Consider the following 17,637-nt stretch of genomic DNA (forward strand, 5'->3'; position numbering starts at 1 on the left):
GAAAAGAGCAGAAGCATGTTATTATTAAAGATTAAAATACATCAACTAGTAGAACTAAAATAGGACCATAACATAGTGCTTCACCTAAACCACCCTGACTGCACCATCATAGCCATCAACCACACATGAAACGGTATAAGCTAATTGCTTGCTTACAGAACACATGGCATCACTTCGCTGTGGCTGTCTAAAAATATGTGAATTTAAGCTTCTCCAACCAATGTATCATGACCGCCCTACAAGCATAGACCGCTGAGAGAGATCCCATATCAGCTTTTTCTGCTGCTCATTAATGTGTGGTAGACATGCCTGCAACAGATCAATTGGCATTTCTCTTTTAATTGCTTTTGCAGCATCTGATTCATCAATTACCATATTTGGTTTGACCTGCATAAGCAAGGACTGCATCACCAAATCGTATTTGTTTATACAATACTTGGTAAGAAGGTTAAAGAATTCATCAAAAGAGGCCTTCCAAAGGGACTGATTGCTCATATTGTAATCACTGCCAGCTCTAAAATCAGTCACTAGTTCTGTTGCCCTATCAAGAACACACTTCAAAATAAAAGATGCCCCATCTCCAGCAGGACTTCCAAGAGGACGAAGAGGAGGCTGCTCTGAGGAACAAACCACAGCTGCAAGACAGAAACTAAGTGCACGAAGATCCATCTCATGAACACACGAGGACACAACCTTTGCAAGGTTAGTAGTAGTTTCTGCTGCTCCTGGATCAGAGGGAAGGCCTCCAAACAAGAACCTTAAATGACGGAAAATGGCCATGCAGACAACCCGCCTGAGTTCACCATCTGGAAAGAGAAGCTGAAGGTACCTTGCAAGCAGCTTCCGGCCTTTGGGAAGGGACACTATCCGTAAAAAGACAACATCATCCTTCTGAGCAAGCTCATCTGTGTGGTCATTCTTGCCAAGAGGGTCAACCAATTGAAGTGATGCAGCCAACCCTTCCAACAAAATCTGTCGTCTTTGTCTCGGCTGTGCTCCACCATCCTGTAACTGATTAAACTGTAAAAATCTATCAATATCATCTATATCAAGAAGAAGGCATAGACCTTCCTCAATTGTAACTCTAGCAGCAAGCATTGGTTCTTGCTCCAGGGGCATATCAGAAGCTTTCTGATCATTGTTGTCCACAGCAGATGAATTTGGAGGGTCAACTTCCAGAAGAGGGCGAGGCCTCCGAATTGAAGAGAAAGGAACCCTCCCAAGAGCATCAACTTGGAGAAAAGTATGTGGCTCAGCATTTGCACGTGCTCGGGGTGGAAGATCCCTCAGATGAGTTGGACAGAAATGATGTCTCAACTTTGCCCCAGCAGATTTTCTTGCAAGGCAAGCCTGGTGGTAATAATCATCCACATAAGGGTCGTTATTGTGAGTTGCAGAAAGCTGCATTCTAAGAATGCCCTCAATCTCATCAGGCGACATGTACTTGGCTCTAAATCGAGGCAATCCAATATCAAAGCCCTGCTGAGAAAACCGAAGATTTTGCCTACCTTTCTGAGCTGATTTAGGTCTGTGATCTCTCAAATCACCAACACCAAGCACAGCTTCAAATTGGTTGATTAGAGGAGGGGACAGAGAACGATGAGGATTAAATAGTTGTGACTGAATCCCTGACAAACGGTTAAATGATGGCTGAACAGGATGCTGCAGTCTCTGCTGGTGCACCTGCATCTGTGGCATTAATTGAGGTGGAATCAAACCGTTTTGATGAGATACCTGTTGCTGCAACATATTGTTCAAAACACTAGAACCATTTCCACCATATAATCTGGGCTGGCTCCCCCATTGATCTGATGCATGGTTACTGACAGACAGACCAGGAACCAATTGAGCCATGTTCCCACCAAACCCATGATGTAAACCTGGCATTTGAAGATGAGAATTAGAGAAGGTGGAGAGATTTGGCGAAGACGTCATCTGTGACCCACCAGCCATATATGGTATATTCGGTTGACCAGAATGTTGATTTGGTGAAGCTTGAGGAGATCTGCCACTAGGGGGAGGGTATGAAGTGTACAAAGATTTTGGAACTAGAATTGGTTCACTAGAGAGATGTATATGGTGTAGTTTTTGTGGTTGCTGCTGTGGCTCAGGGTACGAGGATGTCCTGAGGAGATGCTTTGGGTCCAAATTGGGCAATGGTTGTGATGACCAATGCTTGCCTTCAGGAATTCTTTCAGTTTCAAGAGCCTGCCGGTCAAGCCAGTAAGGAAATTCCTCCTCATGTGCCCACTCAGCAACAGATGAACCTTAAAGGGGAACATGGTCAGAACAATGAAAAATATGTCAATATAAATATAGGATCATATAAAATTGTATCTCCATATAGTTGAATTCACTTTGATGATGCAGGGTCCCAGTGCTTAAGATACTGATTCACAACATGAGAAATAGCAGTAATAAAGTTCACACACAACTTTTCATTAAAAATGATCAGGAAGGAAACATTGTCATAGAATCAGATGATCACTCTTGATTAATGAATTATGATAATGCATCATTACGTAACCCATTTGGCAATGCAATTGAGCAAACTCTCTAGTATTATACACACACATATTAAACTTATAATAATAACAGTAATAAATTTTCATCATAGAACATGTATATCAGTCTGTGGGAATCAATGCCTTCACTCTAATGATGGAAAGAGCACCAAATTTGCAACTTGCAGATTTGACATCTCACTACCTCAATCCAATCAAACTACTTAAAATGAAACTAAACTAGAGATACAGAAAAGTTATGAAAGGGTAGATGAAATGTGAAGAAGGTTTTGAGAGTCCCAATACCATATGGACCATTAAATGTAAGTCACAAGCAGCTTTATTAACAACTTTGAGAACAACAATAATACAATCCAACATTTTAGCAAATCAGTACCAAACATACCATGACCTAAGAGAATGTTATCAATGCTATATTTAAACTTTTGTTGCTTATTCCTACGAATGTATTGCTTAGAGAAACATAATAAATTCCAAAACAATGGTGAATCGAAGTTCAACAGCTTGACTAAGGTAAGTGTCATCAAAATGAATTACAATGGTGGTAAGCACCATAAAAATGGATTTCCACAAGTCATGTAACAAGATATGCTATTAAAACAACAAAATGTTTTGCTTCATTGAACTTGACCAATTATTCTGTCTCGTAAAACAAGAACAACTTCATGACATGGCACAAAGGATATTCAGAACTTTAAAGATATCAATGAAATTCACATCTAGATGCTTAATATTAAATTCATGCAAAATTTCCCGATCTAATTATCACAAGAAAAAAACTAAAAGAAAATGCAGACAGCAGGGGGAAAACAAAGTAAATTTAATGCACTACTTGCAACTCTGTCACAGTGAAGGCATGTCCACCGCACCTAAGCATTTATACTCTTAACAGTCGTGTATGAGTCTTATTAAATGTTACAAACAATAAAATTCCACCAAATAAATCAATTATATCCAGATACAGTTAAACCATGTTCTATCATTTCTTTTCTCTAGCTATTTTTTTTTTTATAATTTCTTTTCTTTAGCTATGAAATCATTAACCACCAAAAACGGGAACTGTTAAGTCAATCTAATTGTTGATATATATTCCATATCTTAATTTCTTATCAAATCATTTGATAGTTTTCCTGAAATTGAACATACTTCTCCATTAAAGCACTGGAAGTATGCAGGTACACTCCACATTCAGACAGGCAAAGAGATGCTCATGTCAAGGGTCAACAACCAGAATTGATACTAAATAAAACACATCAAAAGCTCCTACAATAAACAAACCCACAAACAATCGGACCTCAATAACATCAATCATCACCGCCTGATAGAAGTAACAAGATAAAAAAAACTCACTTTCTCGGGATCCCCTATCACCAATTATCCCTGAGCCTCTTGGTCTACTAACAGCTGTGTTCAACTGCAACAAAATCACAAGTTGCCATCAGCAAACACCCCACCGCTAATGCTTAACCAGAATTAACCACCAAGAAGCATACATCTCCGGTAAATACCAATGGTTAATCGTCATTTTAAGAAATACTAAAGAAAAGGATAGGAATTTTATCCTTTTGTGTCTCTCTTTTAGACCAAAGATTTCAGATAAGCACTAGCAACCAAGAATATATAAGTTAAAAGGAAATTATCTTTTCTAATTAATTACACACAAAAAAAGCCAATATCAAGGGAAGTTAAGGTTCATTCTAAAAGTAGATTAATAGTAGTGTCCTTACTTGACAGAGTTAAAATAAAAGTTTGGAGGATCAATCATCTTATAACACTGTCCGTCGAGACAAAGCTGGTAAAACATTTCTAGTGTATCTTAAGAAATCAGATAGGCACGCACTAAAAAATTGGGGTGAATTGATGAAACGTTGACATTTCTAGTGTATCTTATGCAAATCAGGTCTAAAGCCAACGGTAAATGTGATTCCAGGACATTTTCACCAACCTCTAAATGATTGAATACTCAACAGAACCACTATTAGAATAGTTGCAAAGATCAAATTATTCTGAACCCCATGAAAATATGAAAAACAATAACTTTGTTAACAGATTATATTAGACGCCAATCCTTAAGAAGGGAAAAGATCTTTAATGATCTTACTAGTTGCAAAATACAGTAATTATGTAGCAGGCTAACCTTTGAAAATGTACTTTCAAGGTCATCTATGTCTGATAAGGATCTCAAAACACCACCCTGCAAACGTGAAGAATTGTTAGATGAAGCATCTAGAACATGGACAGTCTAATAAAATCAGCTATAAAATTAATATCCTTGAAAATTAGTTAGGTCTGCCAAAAGAAACATTTAGAGTGATGAAAATTCTTGTTTAAAACGTGACCTTTTAACCATGTTAGCAAGCATTTTATGTTCAAAATTCCAAGGAGAGAACGAGGAGGGGAAGATATGAATTTCCTAATTTCCATTTGTTAGTGACACACATTCTCAGACTTCAGCTACTGAAACAGGGAAAATAGAACCAAAAGAAACAAGAATATTAACCTCCTCTCGATCAAACAAAAATTCCTCTTCATCAAGTTCAATTGCGGGTAAATCTTCCTCATCATCATCTAGCCCACCCAATTCAACTTCCTTGAGAACATCATTTCCAAAAAAAGCATATTGTGATGCATCAAATAATGTACCTCCTGCATTACATGAAAGCTAAGTTTACTAAAATGAACTCTTCAAACTCACGACATTAAGAACATATTATTTGGCTAAAAGTCAGTAGCAACACATGATCGGGAAAAACAAATGGAGACATAAAAAACATCTGAAACATAAATTACCGCAGTTTTTCACCAATTCCAGAACAAAAGGTATATATGCAATTAAGAAGGGGAAAACAAGGGGCTTTTTTTATGTCTTCCCTTTGAGGCCAAACAGCAAGCAAGCAGCTATATAATCCACCATGCACCACCACAACAACCACTTGTACAGCATGCCCAAAGGGATAGCACGACAACCATAACTTGGATATTCTATCTCCAAAATCTCAAATTTGATCCATGACAATGGGAAGGAATGGGGTAATTGAGAATGGAGCAAGTGAAAACCCTCTATGTAGCTAAAGGCCCATTATTTCACAATATGTACAAAAAGCAATTCCTCAAGTTCAATCATAATTAAAATAAATTGTGTGCTTATTTCCATCAGTTAAATTATTGGAATTAAATTCAAATAAACTGAAACTCATTCACGGGCGTGCCTTAGAATCCAAAATCAAAATTTATAATTACTAAACTGGAAAAATGTCCATGCCAATATGAAATAAATCAACAATTTGAAAAGTATAAATTGTTCACAAATGGAAACAACGACATTTTACTTCCAACTGAATCCAACAGCATCATCCATTATTGCTTTAGCAACAGCATACACATAGCATTCAAAACACAATATTATGGATCTAATTTTCATTTTCTTCAAACCTGCTACAGATTAGACCCCAGAATCACACTAGCTTCTTCACTATAAAGGTCCTATATTTTACTCTAAGCTAAAAGCTAACGGAAAGGGAAAAAGAAGAAGCTAATTTTATCACAGGACAGCATAAACTGAGTAATTGAAGCAAAAATGAAACGAAAATCAAACCTTTAGAAGTATCGCCTAATTGCTTAAGATCCTTAGAAACATCCATCTTATCCGCACTTCAAAATTACGACGCAACAGGGAAAACCCAAAACAGAAAACCCTAATTATTAGCTGAACCTCCAAACTAATGGTTTCTTTAAAAGAATCTAAAACCTGAACTCTAATGAGAAGAAAAAAATCCTTTGAAAAGCAAGAACCCTTGGCAAAGAAATATTGTTTAGTGGAGGGAAGATCTGTATGTATTTCATGGTTAAGGTAATAGCTTCATTTTCTTTAAAAAAAATGGTTTCTCAAATTTGTTGAGATAAATAGAAAGAGAGAGAGAGAGAGAGAGAGAGAGAGAGAGGGGAACCCTTCAGAGGACATAACGAAGGAACTTTCTTCTATACCGATTGAATCGACTGAAAAATAAATAAATAAATAAATAAATAAATGCATTTTATTTTATTTTCTCAATCAAATTTTGATTTAAAAAATTTATAAACTTTAGTTGCCAATAAAATTACTACAATTGATGCAAAATTTACATACAAAATAATTCAGAAAGTTAAAAACCATAATTGAGAATTCTCAAAAAAAGAAAAAAAGTGTAAACTATGGATTTAGACAATTATTTTGCTCATTGAAATGGATAAGGTAGTTATTTTGATTGTTTAAAATTGATATATTTATGAATTTATAAAATGATTTAGTGATTAAAAAAATATTATTTATCTATAAAAATTACCTCGTTCTAATCCTATAAAAATGTCTTTTTCCAGTAGTAGATGGAGCCGAGGCACCATCATGAGAATTTGTGACAAAATATATAATCTCTGTTTTGAAAATCAGATTGGATCGGTCGGTTTAATCGAAAATCGTTATTTAGTCCGGTTTAATCTAAACCGGTTGAACCGTTATTAGTGAACCGGCCAGAACCGTTGAACCGTTCAAATCAGACCGGCTGAAAACCGGAAAAAACCGAGAAAACTGGGATTTTTGTTTTTTTTATTAAAAAAAACCAAACAACGTCGTTTGTTAAACGAGCCAAGTCGAACTCGAGTATTGCTGAGCTCGACTCGAACTTGAAAACTTTAAAAGTAAGCTCAACTCAACTCAACTCAAACTCACAAGCTAAAAATTATCAAGTTCAACTCAAACTCGAAATATAATATTGAAACTTGAACTCAAAAAGACTTGAACTCAAAAAAAAAATTAGAAGCTCGATTGAAGCCTAAAATTCGAGCTTGATTGAAGTGAAAGAATAGTTATATAATTATAGTTCTATAATTTTGTTATGATTTTTTTAACCTCAAATTTATTTTTTAATTATAGTTATATAATTATATTTATTATTTAATATGTTTTACCTTAAATATTATGTTGTAGTTAATTTGAATCATTTTGTTTCACTTGATTTTATGATTTTTAACTTATATATGTTATGACTTGCTTTGAATATGACTTGTGATATAAAAAATTATTTTTTATTAAATATTTTTGGTATTTTTATTTAATTTTTTAAATAATTATGACATCATCCGGTTCTTCTGATCGGTCGGACCGATTCGACCGATTGAAACAATAAACCGATAACATGACCGGTTCGCTAACCAGTCCGATTCTGAAAATTATGTATATGATGTACTTAGGGTTAGTAGTGTTGGCAGTACTATACTACTAGTAGTAGTAATATTTCCCTCCTTTCCAGGCCTATATTTTAGTTTTCTTTAATTATGAAGATGGTGTTTAGTAGATGAAGAAAATATTTGGTAACGAGACAACATGTATATGTGTTTCCACGTCTCCAGATCCTACTTGTGCATTTTATTATATTTAAAACAGAGGTAGAGAACCACCAGCAAGACGTGGGAGGCCATCATCATATTCCAGATCACCTAGTAGCCCGCTGAAGGTTTGTGTTTATTATTGGTATAATTAAAAAAAATCCCCAACATTTAATTAAATAATTTATTGGTCCTTATTCTTTTTAGAGTATTTTGGTTCCAAAGTCTTATTTTGGGTAAAAAATCTCTTTCATAAATAGAAATTATTAGTCAACAAACGGTCAATGTTCTAAAATAAAAAAAAATTACCCTAAAATAAAATATTAAGAGTCAAAATATTCTAAAAATAAAAACTAAAACTGCTATTTAGTTAGTCTTATTTATTAATTTTTTGGTTTCAGCGTGTTATTTTTTCAATTATAACAGCTACCAAGGAGGATTTGTACGAACCACAATCCTAGAAGGTAATTTATTTGTTTATTATTATCCCGATACATACACCTCTTGCAAGTATTAAAAATGTATATATGATTTTCTAATATAAACTTATAATCACCTCAAACTTATTTCTGAAAATTCTCTTACGTATGGCTGAACAAGACGATATCATTTTGAAAACTAAAGTTTATCCCTTAGAAAATGGGTTTCATATGCTGGCCATTGAGAGGGAGAAGTAGAAGTAGAAGCAGCAATAGTAGTTTGTTGTGCCGTAAGCCCTAAATCATAGGCGGATCTAATAGATCTTACTTGTGAATGGTGTAATATCAGTGTTGTAGTATTGACTTATAATGTGATAGGAGTATTTTAATTTAGTGGCGGATTCTATAAATTAACGATATAGTACAAAATTTTAATTTTTTTTTCTTAAAAATAATATATATTTCTTTTTTTCTTAATATATTAAATTAAATTTAAACAATTTTTTAAAATAATGAGAATGTACTTAACCCCTATGGGCATAATACATCTACCTCTGAGACTAACACAATGTAACAATGACGAATCCAAAAATTTAATAATAGAGTAAAATTTTAATATTTTTTTCTTTAAAATAATGGGTATACAATTTTTTCCTTACAACATTAAATTAAATTTAATTATTTTTTTAAAATAATAAAAATACCCTATACCCATAATAGATTTAGTGCATCCACACTTGCTTTAATTTGGTAGGCAGCCTTAGGGGTGTTTAATGAGTTGAGCAGCTTGAACTCGATAAAAATTTAACTCGAGTTGACTCGATTCGAACTCAAGCTCGACTCGAGACCTTAACGAGTTGAGTCGAGCAAAGTCCAACTCGACTCGATAAGTTCGCGAGCAACTCGTTAATTTTTTAGTAGTTATCTTAAAAAATTATTTCATTAAAAAAATTACTAATTTACTAATAGATAATAAAAAAGATGATAAATTGCTAACATATTAATTATCTAATAAACAACAAGAAAACTAAATTATTAATATTTTACTACACTCAGAAATCAAACCATTTATTATTTTAATATATTTATGTATTGTTACTTTATAATTTAAACTTTGAAAATGCTTCATACACTATTTTGATAATTTTTTTGTTAAATTTATTAATTTATGTTTATATTAAGCTCTATATAATATATTAGTAAATTTTACCTATAGTTAAGAAAATAAGGTAAAAATTTCAATAAGCTGAACGAGCACGAGGCAAGCAACGAGCATCAAGCTTAACGAGCAATGAGACGAACAACGAGCATCGAACTTAATGAGCAACAAGTTGAGTCGAGCAACAATTTTTTAAAGAGCACGAATCGAGCACAACCTAACTCGCAATCGACTCGCTCGATAAACACCCCTAGTCAGACTATAGTGTCTGAAATTTTTCCCAAGTAGTTTCATGAGTTATGACTAGTTTGCTGATATATAGAAACTCAAGATTGTACTATAAAAACTCTCTTGAACGCGTAAATTTTTTAACCATAACATATGGCAAGTGAATTCGATGTGAGATGAGTATTTGTAAATCCCCAACTAGTATTTGAATACCTGTCAATGAATTGGTATAAATATCCACTAGGATTTTTGGAAATTCATTTCCGAGTTTTAATACAATCAAATTGAATTATAAAGTTTGTTTTGTAATATTATTTGACACATTATTTCGATTTGACTTAATGTTCAATAATATATAATACTCATTCTGGCCATGACGACCCTTAAATTAAGATAAAATTTCAACAACAAAAAATACTTTTAATTACAACTAAATTATTTATTGAATAAATCAGGAAAAATAAGCAAATTTGACGGATAAATAAGAAACATATGGAGGTAAAAAACATTAACAAAGCATACGTCTACTGTTATACAAACATCACAAACGCTTAAACAACAGAAAAATTATTGAGTCCATTGTAAAACCATCTAAAAAGTGTGTACGATATAGACAATATATGGTTGAAGGTGATGGCACCCACCGCCACTCGACCAACAACAAAAATGAACATAGCAGAGCAGCTGAAAATGGGTAAAACCTAACCTCACCCAGAAACAATTTATTACGGTAGCTGCTTACAGCTTGTCCTCGTACTCGGAAAGTGGGGTCATCTGCTCCTTCAATCCCTTCCTCTTACGGATCTCAGCAACATGGGCAGCTGCCTGGGAACCAGGCTCCAATGGATCAGATGACATCATGTCCCAGTGATCAAACACACTCTGTGGGAAAGCCTGTCCTGATGTTGCAGCCCTCAGAGTGCTAGAGAATCCAAAGGACTCTATAACAGGAAGGTAAGCTTTGATGTTGTACAGTGGAGTACCAGGCCTCTGCATCTCCTCAAAGACATGCCCACGCTTCTGGTTAAGAACACTGTAAATACCACCAAGTGCCTGCTCTGGGGCTTGGATCTCCACCAAGTAAACTGGCTCAAGCAGCCTTGGCTTGGCAGTCAGCTGAGAAGCATAGAACACCCTCCTAGCAGTTGGAATAATCTGACCACCACCTCTATGGATAGCATCAGCGTGAAGAACCACATCACACACTTCAAAGCATATACCCCTCATGTTCTCTTCAGCCAATGCACCTTCCTTAGATGCCCACTGGAACCCAGCAACTACTGAATCCTTAATTTCATTCAGGTACTGAACTCCCTTACACATATCAACCACCATGTTAGGACCAGTGGTCTCGGGACCAAAACACCATATCTTCTTCGCAAGATCTTTGTCCCAACCATACTCCTCAGCCAAAATTTTAGAACGAATCTTGGGATCATCTCTTGGGCCAATACGACCTTCATCAATGGCTTCAGCCAGACCTTCCTCCAGAGGACGAGCTTCCATGTACAGACGGTTGTGCTTGTTAGGAGACTTGCTCATCACTGTCCTGCAAGACCTCTCTAGGACAGTCTCACGGAATGACACAACAGGATCTGACTTGATAATCTCAGCACCACCCATAAAATCTTCTTGCAAATCTTTGAGACAGATCTCAAGGTGTAGTTCTCCAGCACCAGCAACAATGTGCTCTCCTGATTCTTCAATGGTACACAGAACCATAGGATCGGACTTGGCTAAACGCTTCAGCCCTTCAACAAGTTTGGGAAGATCAGATGCAACCTTGCACTGAACAGCAACACGAACAACAGGAGAGACAGAGAACTTCATGGCACGAATTGGGTGAGCATCAACTTCCTTCTCATTAGTCAAAGTAGCATTCTTGGTGATAAATTGATCCAACCCAACCATGGCCACTGTGTTACCACAAGGCACATCCTCAACAGTTTCCTGCTTCTTTCCCATCCAGATAACAGTTCTCTGTACACTCTTAACATACAAATCTTTCTTCTCACCAGGGACATAGTTTGGACCCATGATCCTGACCTTCAAACCAGTTGAAACTTTACCAGAGAAGACGCGACCAAACGCAAAGAACCTACCCTTATCAGAAGCAGGAATCATCTTTGAAACATAGAGCATTAGAGGACCCTCAGGATCACAATTCCTTATAGCATTGGCATAGATATCATCAAGAGGACCCTCGTACAAGTTCTCCACACGATATTTCTGAGCCTTACTTGGAGAGGGAAGGTGAAAGATCATCATTTCCAGGAGGGCACTGCTTGCAGGAAGCCAAGTCTGCATTACACGCTTCATTAGGGCCTTCCCCATCAAGTCCTTCTCATCAGACTTCATGGTGACTTCGAGCTTTTTCAACATGGGCCAGAGCTTATCCTTCTGGTCATTCATACAAGTGTTGATTATCTGCTTGATGGGTTCATAACAGAATTGTACAAATCCGCGCTTGCAGGTAGCAGAGCCAGTATTCTTGGTGGTCCATTTCCTGGTAGCTGTATCGAAAAAGTTCTCACCCCAGAGCCTTTCCATCATCTTTGCCTCATCAACTCCAAACCTTGCGGCATACATTTTAGCGAAGTTGGTCAAGGTAAAAGCCCAACCGTGCAAACCAGCAGAGAAAGCAACTGTCCCCTTCTCAGGGTAGACTTGAACATCACCAAGAAGAGGATCTTCATAGGTTGCCATGATGACATTACAATTTTCAATCACTCTTTGGAATGTCTGGTAAGCCTCCTCACCATCAACCTGGAGCTCAAGGAAGCACCTGTCCATCTTGTTAACAGTCAAGACAGGCCTTATCCTTTCTCCAAGAGCCTGACGCAGGACAGTCTCTGTTTGCACACAGACACCTTCAATACAGTCAACCACCACAAGGGCACCATCAGTAATACGAAGAGCAGCAGTGACCTCAGAGGAAAAGTCAACGTGCCCAGGGGAATCAATAAGATTGATGAGGTACTCATTCCCTTGTCTATCTCCCTTGTAGTTCTTCAAAGAGTCATCAGACATTTCATAATACAGAGAGATACCAGTAGACTTAATTGTGATACCACGCTCAGCCTCATCAGCACGGGTATCTGTCATTCGAACATCACCGGCAACTTCTTGTGCAATAATTCCAGCAGCGGCAACAAGAGAATCAGTAAGAGTTGATTTCCCTGCACATCACAAGAGCTTGATGAGAACTAATGCCAATACTTTAAAATGGTCAGAACAATTCGCAACACTCAACAATCATAAAAAATTGAAGAGCTATTGTAGTAAACTGATTCTCAATTCAAGGGTAATTTAACATAGCTTCCAATACAGGTATCATCTTCATATTACTGTTACTAGCTTACCAATTAATCTAACAAAGATCAAATTTCATTAAAAATACACATCAAAACCAGTAAAATGAAGCGCAAAATTAGTCAAACAAGCTTTAATCATTTTAAAGCAGAGTTCAGTGATAAACAAACAGGAACTGAAAGAAGCTTACCGTGGTCCACGTGGGCAATAACAGACATATTACGGATATTGTGCTTACGGTCCATAATGGCCCGAAGCCCCTCCGCTGTAAACTTCACCTGTAACATACCAAACATGAAATCAAATAAAATGGACACAGAAAAAATAAAATAAAAGCCAAACAAAAATACAGTTCAGTCAACTTACCATCTTGGCTTGTCTCTAAAAAAGAATAAAAAGCCTGCGCGACAAACAAAACACATAAGCTTCCATCTTCCAAAAAGTATACATTCACACTGCCAACAGAAAACGCTTAATCTCAAATACACAAATTCAACCATAAAGTATAATATTTCGAGATCTGAAATTATATTACCTATTTATAGATGCTAAAAGAAACTTTCAGCTATATGTTTTAGAGCTAAGCAACTACATGATTTACAAGGAAACAGAATCGTGTTCCATATAATATCGGAGAAAAGAAATTCAAAATCAGGATCAAAGATCAGAACAATAAGAAATAAATACACTGGACCTAAACGGAAACATATCTTAATAAAGTGAAAGAGGAGAAGAGCGAACCTGAAAGATAAAGGCGGCAAGCGAGAGAAAGAGATGAAGGTAGTTAGAGCTCTCTCTCTATCTCATGGAGGAACACAATAAAAGAGCGGATATTCGCAACTTATATTCGATGCGATGGCCACGAAATGAGAGAGAGTTTGAGCGAAGAGTATAAGGTCAGCTCGGGTAGGGTTTTTCTCATTTTCGGTTTTGGGCTTTGGTTTGGTGGGCTTTTTGATGGTGTTAGTGCTACACACATCTAAAAATATCTTTGACTGTTGAAAATGGAGAAAACAACATTTAGTCCTTGAACTTAGTAATTGTTTTCCAATTTTACCCTTAAACTTTTCTTTTGCCTACACTAATTTTGAAATTTACAATTTTTACACTAAAAAATCTTAAAATTCCGTGTTATTAAAGTAATAATAATCTACATCTAGGGATTAATGTGAATAGAAAAATAGAGACTAAATTATAAAAAGTTACTAAGTTTAGGGGTTAAATGCTATTTTATCCCTCTTGAAAACATTTTTCTTCGGATATTTTGAAATCTTTTGAATTATATTGTTCTTGCACGCCAAGTTTCAAGCCTTATAAATACTTGAAAAAAACAAATGGTTATTGACTTATTTATACCTATCATTTTCTATTTGAATTTGATGTATTTATAATGTATTATTCTGAATATTATTAGTGAATTAAATATTATTAATAATATTCGAATTAGATAATAGAAACACATCATCTTTCGTCACTGAGATTAATTTACTTTGTTTGAGACTTTTCCACAAGCGTACCGCTGTTTTGGACCATGCTAGGACTACCCACATGACATGAGTGCTCGTAAATTAATTAATAATTTGAAGATTACGGAAGAAATCATATATGTTTAAATTCGAACGTAGCACGTAGCTATATAAACTAACTGGGACAAGTTTCGATTTAACAAAACAGAATGATTTGAATCTACAAAAGAATCCATTACAGCATCATGGGAAATATGATTATGTACGCGCCAAATGATACTGCCAAAGGCTTTGTGAATGGTGAAGGTGCTATGGAATGATGTTAGTTTTACATGGGGGCTAGTCGGCCTTCCTAAGGAGGACGGAAGTCCGAAACTTCATGTCATCCCGAATGAAGCTCCACCAAAGGTAGGTGAGTGGGATAGTTGTGGCATGCTATATAGCATGGGCATCAAAATATCCTTGATAAGGAGGGAAATCGTAGATCTCCAGAAGCACTGCAAGGCCTCCTCCAATGACCACTACCCAGCACTTCCAACGATAAGGATGGCGAGTAACACCAGCCCAAATCGCCCAAATGAGAAGTTGAGCAACCCCCATTACTACACAAACTTTCATGTTCCACCCTGTACAATGTTTCGTATCATGTTATTCTGCCCGGTAATGCAAGAAAATCATGTACAGAGCGTTTAGCCCTTGGACCAATCAAATGTTAGTAGAAACAAACTATCAAAGAACAGAGATCTTACCGTAGTCGAAGATATACAAGTTGAGGTACAATATATGTGTAGTCACAAAGGCGAGAAAAGGGGCAGCAACCATCACCCTAGCAGCTTCGACTCTCACATTGAAACATCTTAGTATGGCTAGAATAAGGGAGTACCCAAGCAGTGCCACAGCAGACGAGCAGTCTAACTTTTCTGTCAAATCCACATCACTATGGTTTCAAACAAACGTGTGTGTCAGAAACAAGGCCATTATTTAAGCGTACATGCGGGTCGTTCGCCTGGTGAGGGGAGCTTAGAGTTTCTAAGCATGTGCATGATTTAAGATTAGGCCAACTGAGCCAAACATTTTTGCAATCTAGACAAAACATCAATGAAATGCAACATAACCAAAAATGTGTACCAATTAATAGACAGAATGCATTCATTTTAAAGAAGCTGCAGGGCGAAATGACAAATTACATTATTGACTGTTCTGTTTCCCCAGACCCCTATATTATTGGATGTGTTAATCTAGACATCATAATGAGGATAAGATCTTCTAAATATAGGGAACACGTCTCCAAAAGTTAAAAACATACCATGTCTGGTACATCCGACCATGACACTTGAATCCAAGCACTTGCAACAAAGAATAGAGACCTGAGTAAAGAGAGAGAGAAGCACAACTAGGTTCTATACAGAATGCCAGTTTCAGGATCTGATTTTGGATAGGCAGTATTGGGCAAGAAGCATCTTATTCGCCAGATTAGTTTCTCGCAGCTCCCTTTGTTACATTATGTCAACACACATTTTCGTTTTACTAGGATTCAAACTCCTAAAAATAGGATAAAATTTTGCTAGGATTAAACTACTAAAAATAGGATAGAGTTCTACTAAGATTTAAATTCCTAAAGATAGGATCCACAAGCACTATAAATAGTCATTGTAACTCACCATTGTAACAAACGATTTACACACAAAACATAGAGGAAAGCACGGGAAGATACAAAGGCAAAACTATTGTAAAGGATTCGAAAAGGAAATAAAATGTAGCATTTTCTTTTTTCTTTCTTTTGCATGTGCACGTTATTTTTCTTGAGATTTGGTTCGAATAACCCAAAACATGGGTTGCGCCGATGACCAAAATGGGTGGGGTTTCGAAATTTCGAACCTAGATCTACCCCGAGGCTTATTTTTAAAAACCGGTTTGATTTTCGGTTAAAGGAGGGGAAGAGCTTTTTAAAAAATCTATATTAGTCCCTTTATTTATTATATGGATATTTTATTCATTTATTTTTATTATTCATGTTATTATTATTATATGTATATATATATATATTAAATTATTTTCATTTATTTTTTACTATATTTTATTATTATTATATATATATATTTCTTTAATATTTTACTTATAAGTCTAATATTATTATATATATATTGTAATTATCTTTATCTAGTCGTATATATTTTTTTATACTTTTAATAGTTTATTTATATACCTATTATTAAATATATATATTCTTAATTATTTTTTTATTATTTCTTTATTTATGTAATATATCTTATAACTTTATATATTTATATTATTTTTTATTATTTTCGTTTTTTTATTCATTATTATTATATTATTATTTAAAAAAAACCTTGTGTCTTTATCATTATCATTATTAAACATTATATTATATACTACTAACTTAGAGGGCCCATTTTTTGTCTTATTTCTTACTAAAGCCCCCCACTTTCGGTGAATTGGGAGGGTAGCTTTTCTATTTTTAAGTATTTGGTGTATATATATAGCTTATTTATTTTATTAATACTTTGATATATATATATATATATATATATATATATATATATATATATATATATTTATATTTTTTTCTTTTTTCAAATATTATTATATATAATTATTACTTTACTATTTTTTTTCATTATCTTACTTATTTATTTTATTTTTCCCTTGTATCTTATTTGTTTTCTTTACCTTGTTTATCTAACACATTTCTCGATTCTTTTTAAAGGATATTTTTAAATCAATCAAGGGTAAGTAATTAGGATCGAAACTTTACCTTTTAATTTAACTTGTTATTTTTCTTAATTAAGACAACTGGAAATTACGTAGTACCGAAAGGGCGGTTCAAGGGTGCTAATCCTTCCTTGACCGTAACCGACTCCCGAGCCCGACATATTTCTGGTAAGACGCAGATCAGGTAAGAAATAAGGTATCCGATCAACCCATTTATTTTTAAATAAATGATCGGTGGCGACTCCAATCCACATTTTTCTAAGTCGAAGCCCAATTCTAGGGTCCAACCGAAAGACGGTTGCGACAGCTTGGCGACTCCGCTGGGGACACAGGTAAGTGAGTCAGGCTAAGGTAATTTCCAGTTATCTTTTTAATGAAAAGGGTAAGTTTAAATTTTAAGGTGACATTTCGATCCTTATTACTTACTTTTGATT

General features: G+C 35.3%; 2 protein-coding genes and 2 pseudogenes across 3 annotated transcripts in view; 1 reads left to right on the forward strand and 3 right to left on the reverse strand.

The window, feature by feature from the left end:
• The window catches only part of LOC120161772, a 35,159-nt pseudogene extending 21,011 nt beyond the window's left edge, over positions 1-14,148 (forward strand).
• Positions 1-17,637, reverse strand: part of LOC120161770 (protein PAT1 homolog) — a 20,193-nt gene continuing 2,556 nt past the window's right edge. The window contains exons 2-7 of one of the 2 annotated variants that reach the window (XM_039171979.1): positions 17,242-17,258; positions 6,121-6,391; positions 5,026-5,171; positions 4,663-4,719; positions 3,876-3,939; positions 1-2,267 (exon numbers count right to left, since the gene is read on the reverse strand). In XM_039171979.1, coding sequence (XP_039027910.1) covers positions 226-2,267; positions 3,876-3,939; positions 4,663-4,719; positions 5,026-5,171; positions 6,121-6,166 — 2,355 coding nt within the window. In that variant the 5' untranslated portion in view covers positions 6,167-6,391; positions 17,242-17,258 and the 3' untranslated portion in view covers positions 1-225. Of the gene's footprint in view, positions 2,268-3,875; positions 3,940-4,662; positions 4,720-5,025; positions 5,172-6,120; positions 6,457-17,241; positions 17,259-17,637 lie in introns of those variants that run through there. The other variant, XM_039171978.1, reaches the window with a different exon arrangement.
• On the reverse strand, positions 10,242-13,760 carry LOC120161769 (elongation factor 2-like). The gene is made up of 4 exons (XM_039171977.1): positions 13,746-13,760; positions 13,371-13,404; positions 13,195-13,282; positions 10,242-12,871 (listed from the first exon to the last, which is right to left on the reverse strand). Exons 2-4 carry the CDS (start codon positions 13,371-13,373, stop codon positions 10,431-10,433), a joined length of 2,532 nt encoding a protein of 843 aa, XP_039027908.1. The 5' UTR covers positions 13,374-13,404; positions 13,746-13,760; the 3' UTR covers positions 10,242-10,430.
• Positions 14,660-17,637, reverse strand: part of LOC120161773 — a 13,423-nt pseudogene continuing 10,445 nt past the window's right edge.

The sequence above is a fragment of the Hibiscus syriacus genome, unplaced genomic scaffold (genome assembly GCF_006381635.1).
Source record: "Hibiscus syriacus cultivar Baekdansim isolate YM2019G1 unplaced genomic scaffold, ASM638163v2 tig00111402_pilon, whole genome shotgun sequence".
Taxonomy (NCBI): Eukaryota; Viridiplantae; Streptophyta; class Magnoliopsida; order Malvales; family Malvaceae; genus Hibiscus; species Hibiscus syriacus.

Coding starts and splice junctions, on each gene's coding strand:
- LOC120161769 (XM_039171977.1), bottom strand. Junction 12,872..13,194: donor TATTGCCCACGTGGACCACG/GTAAGCTTCTTT, acceptor TGTGATGTGCAG/GGAAATCAACTCTTACTGAT.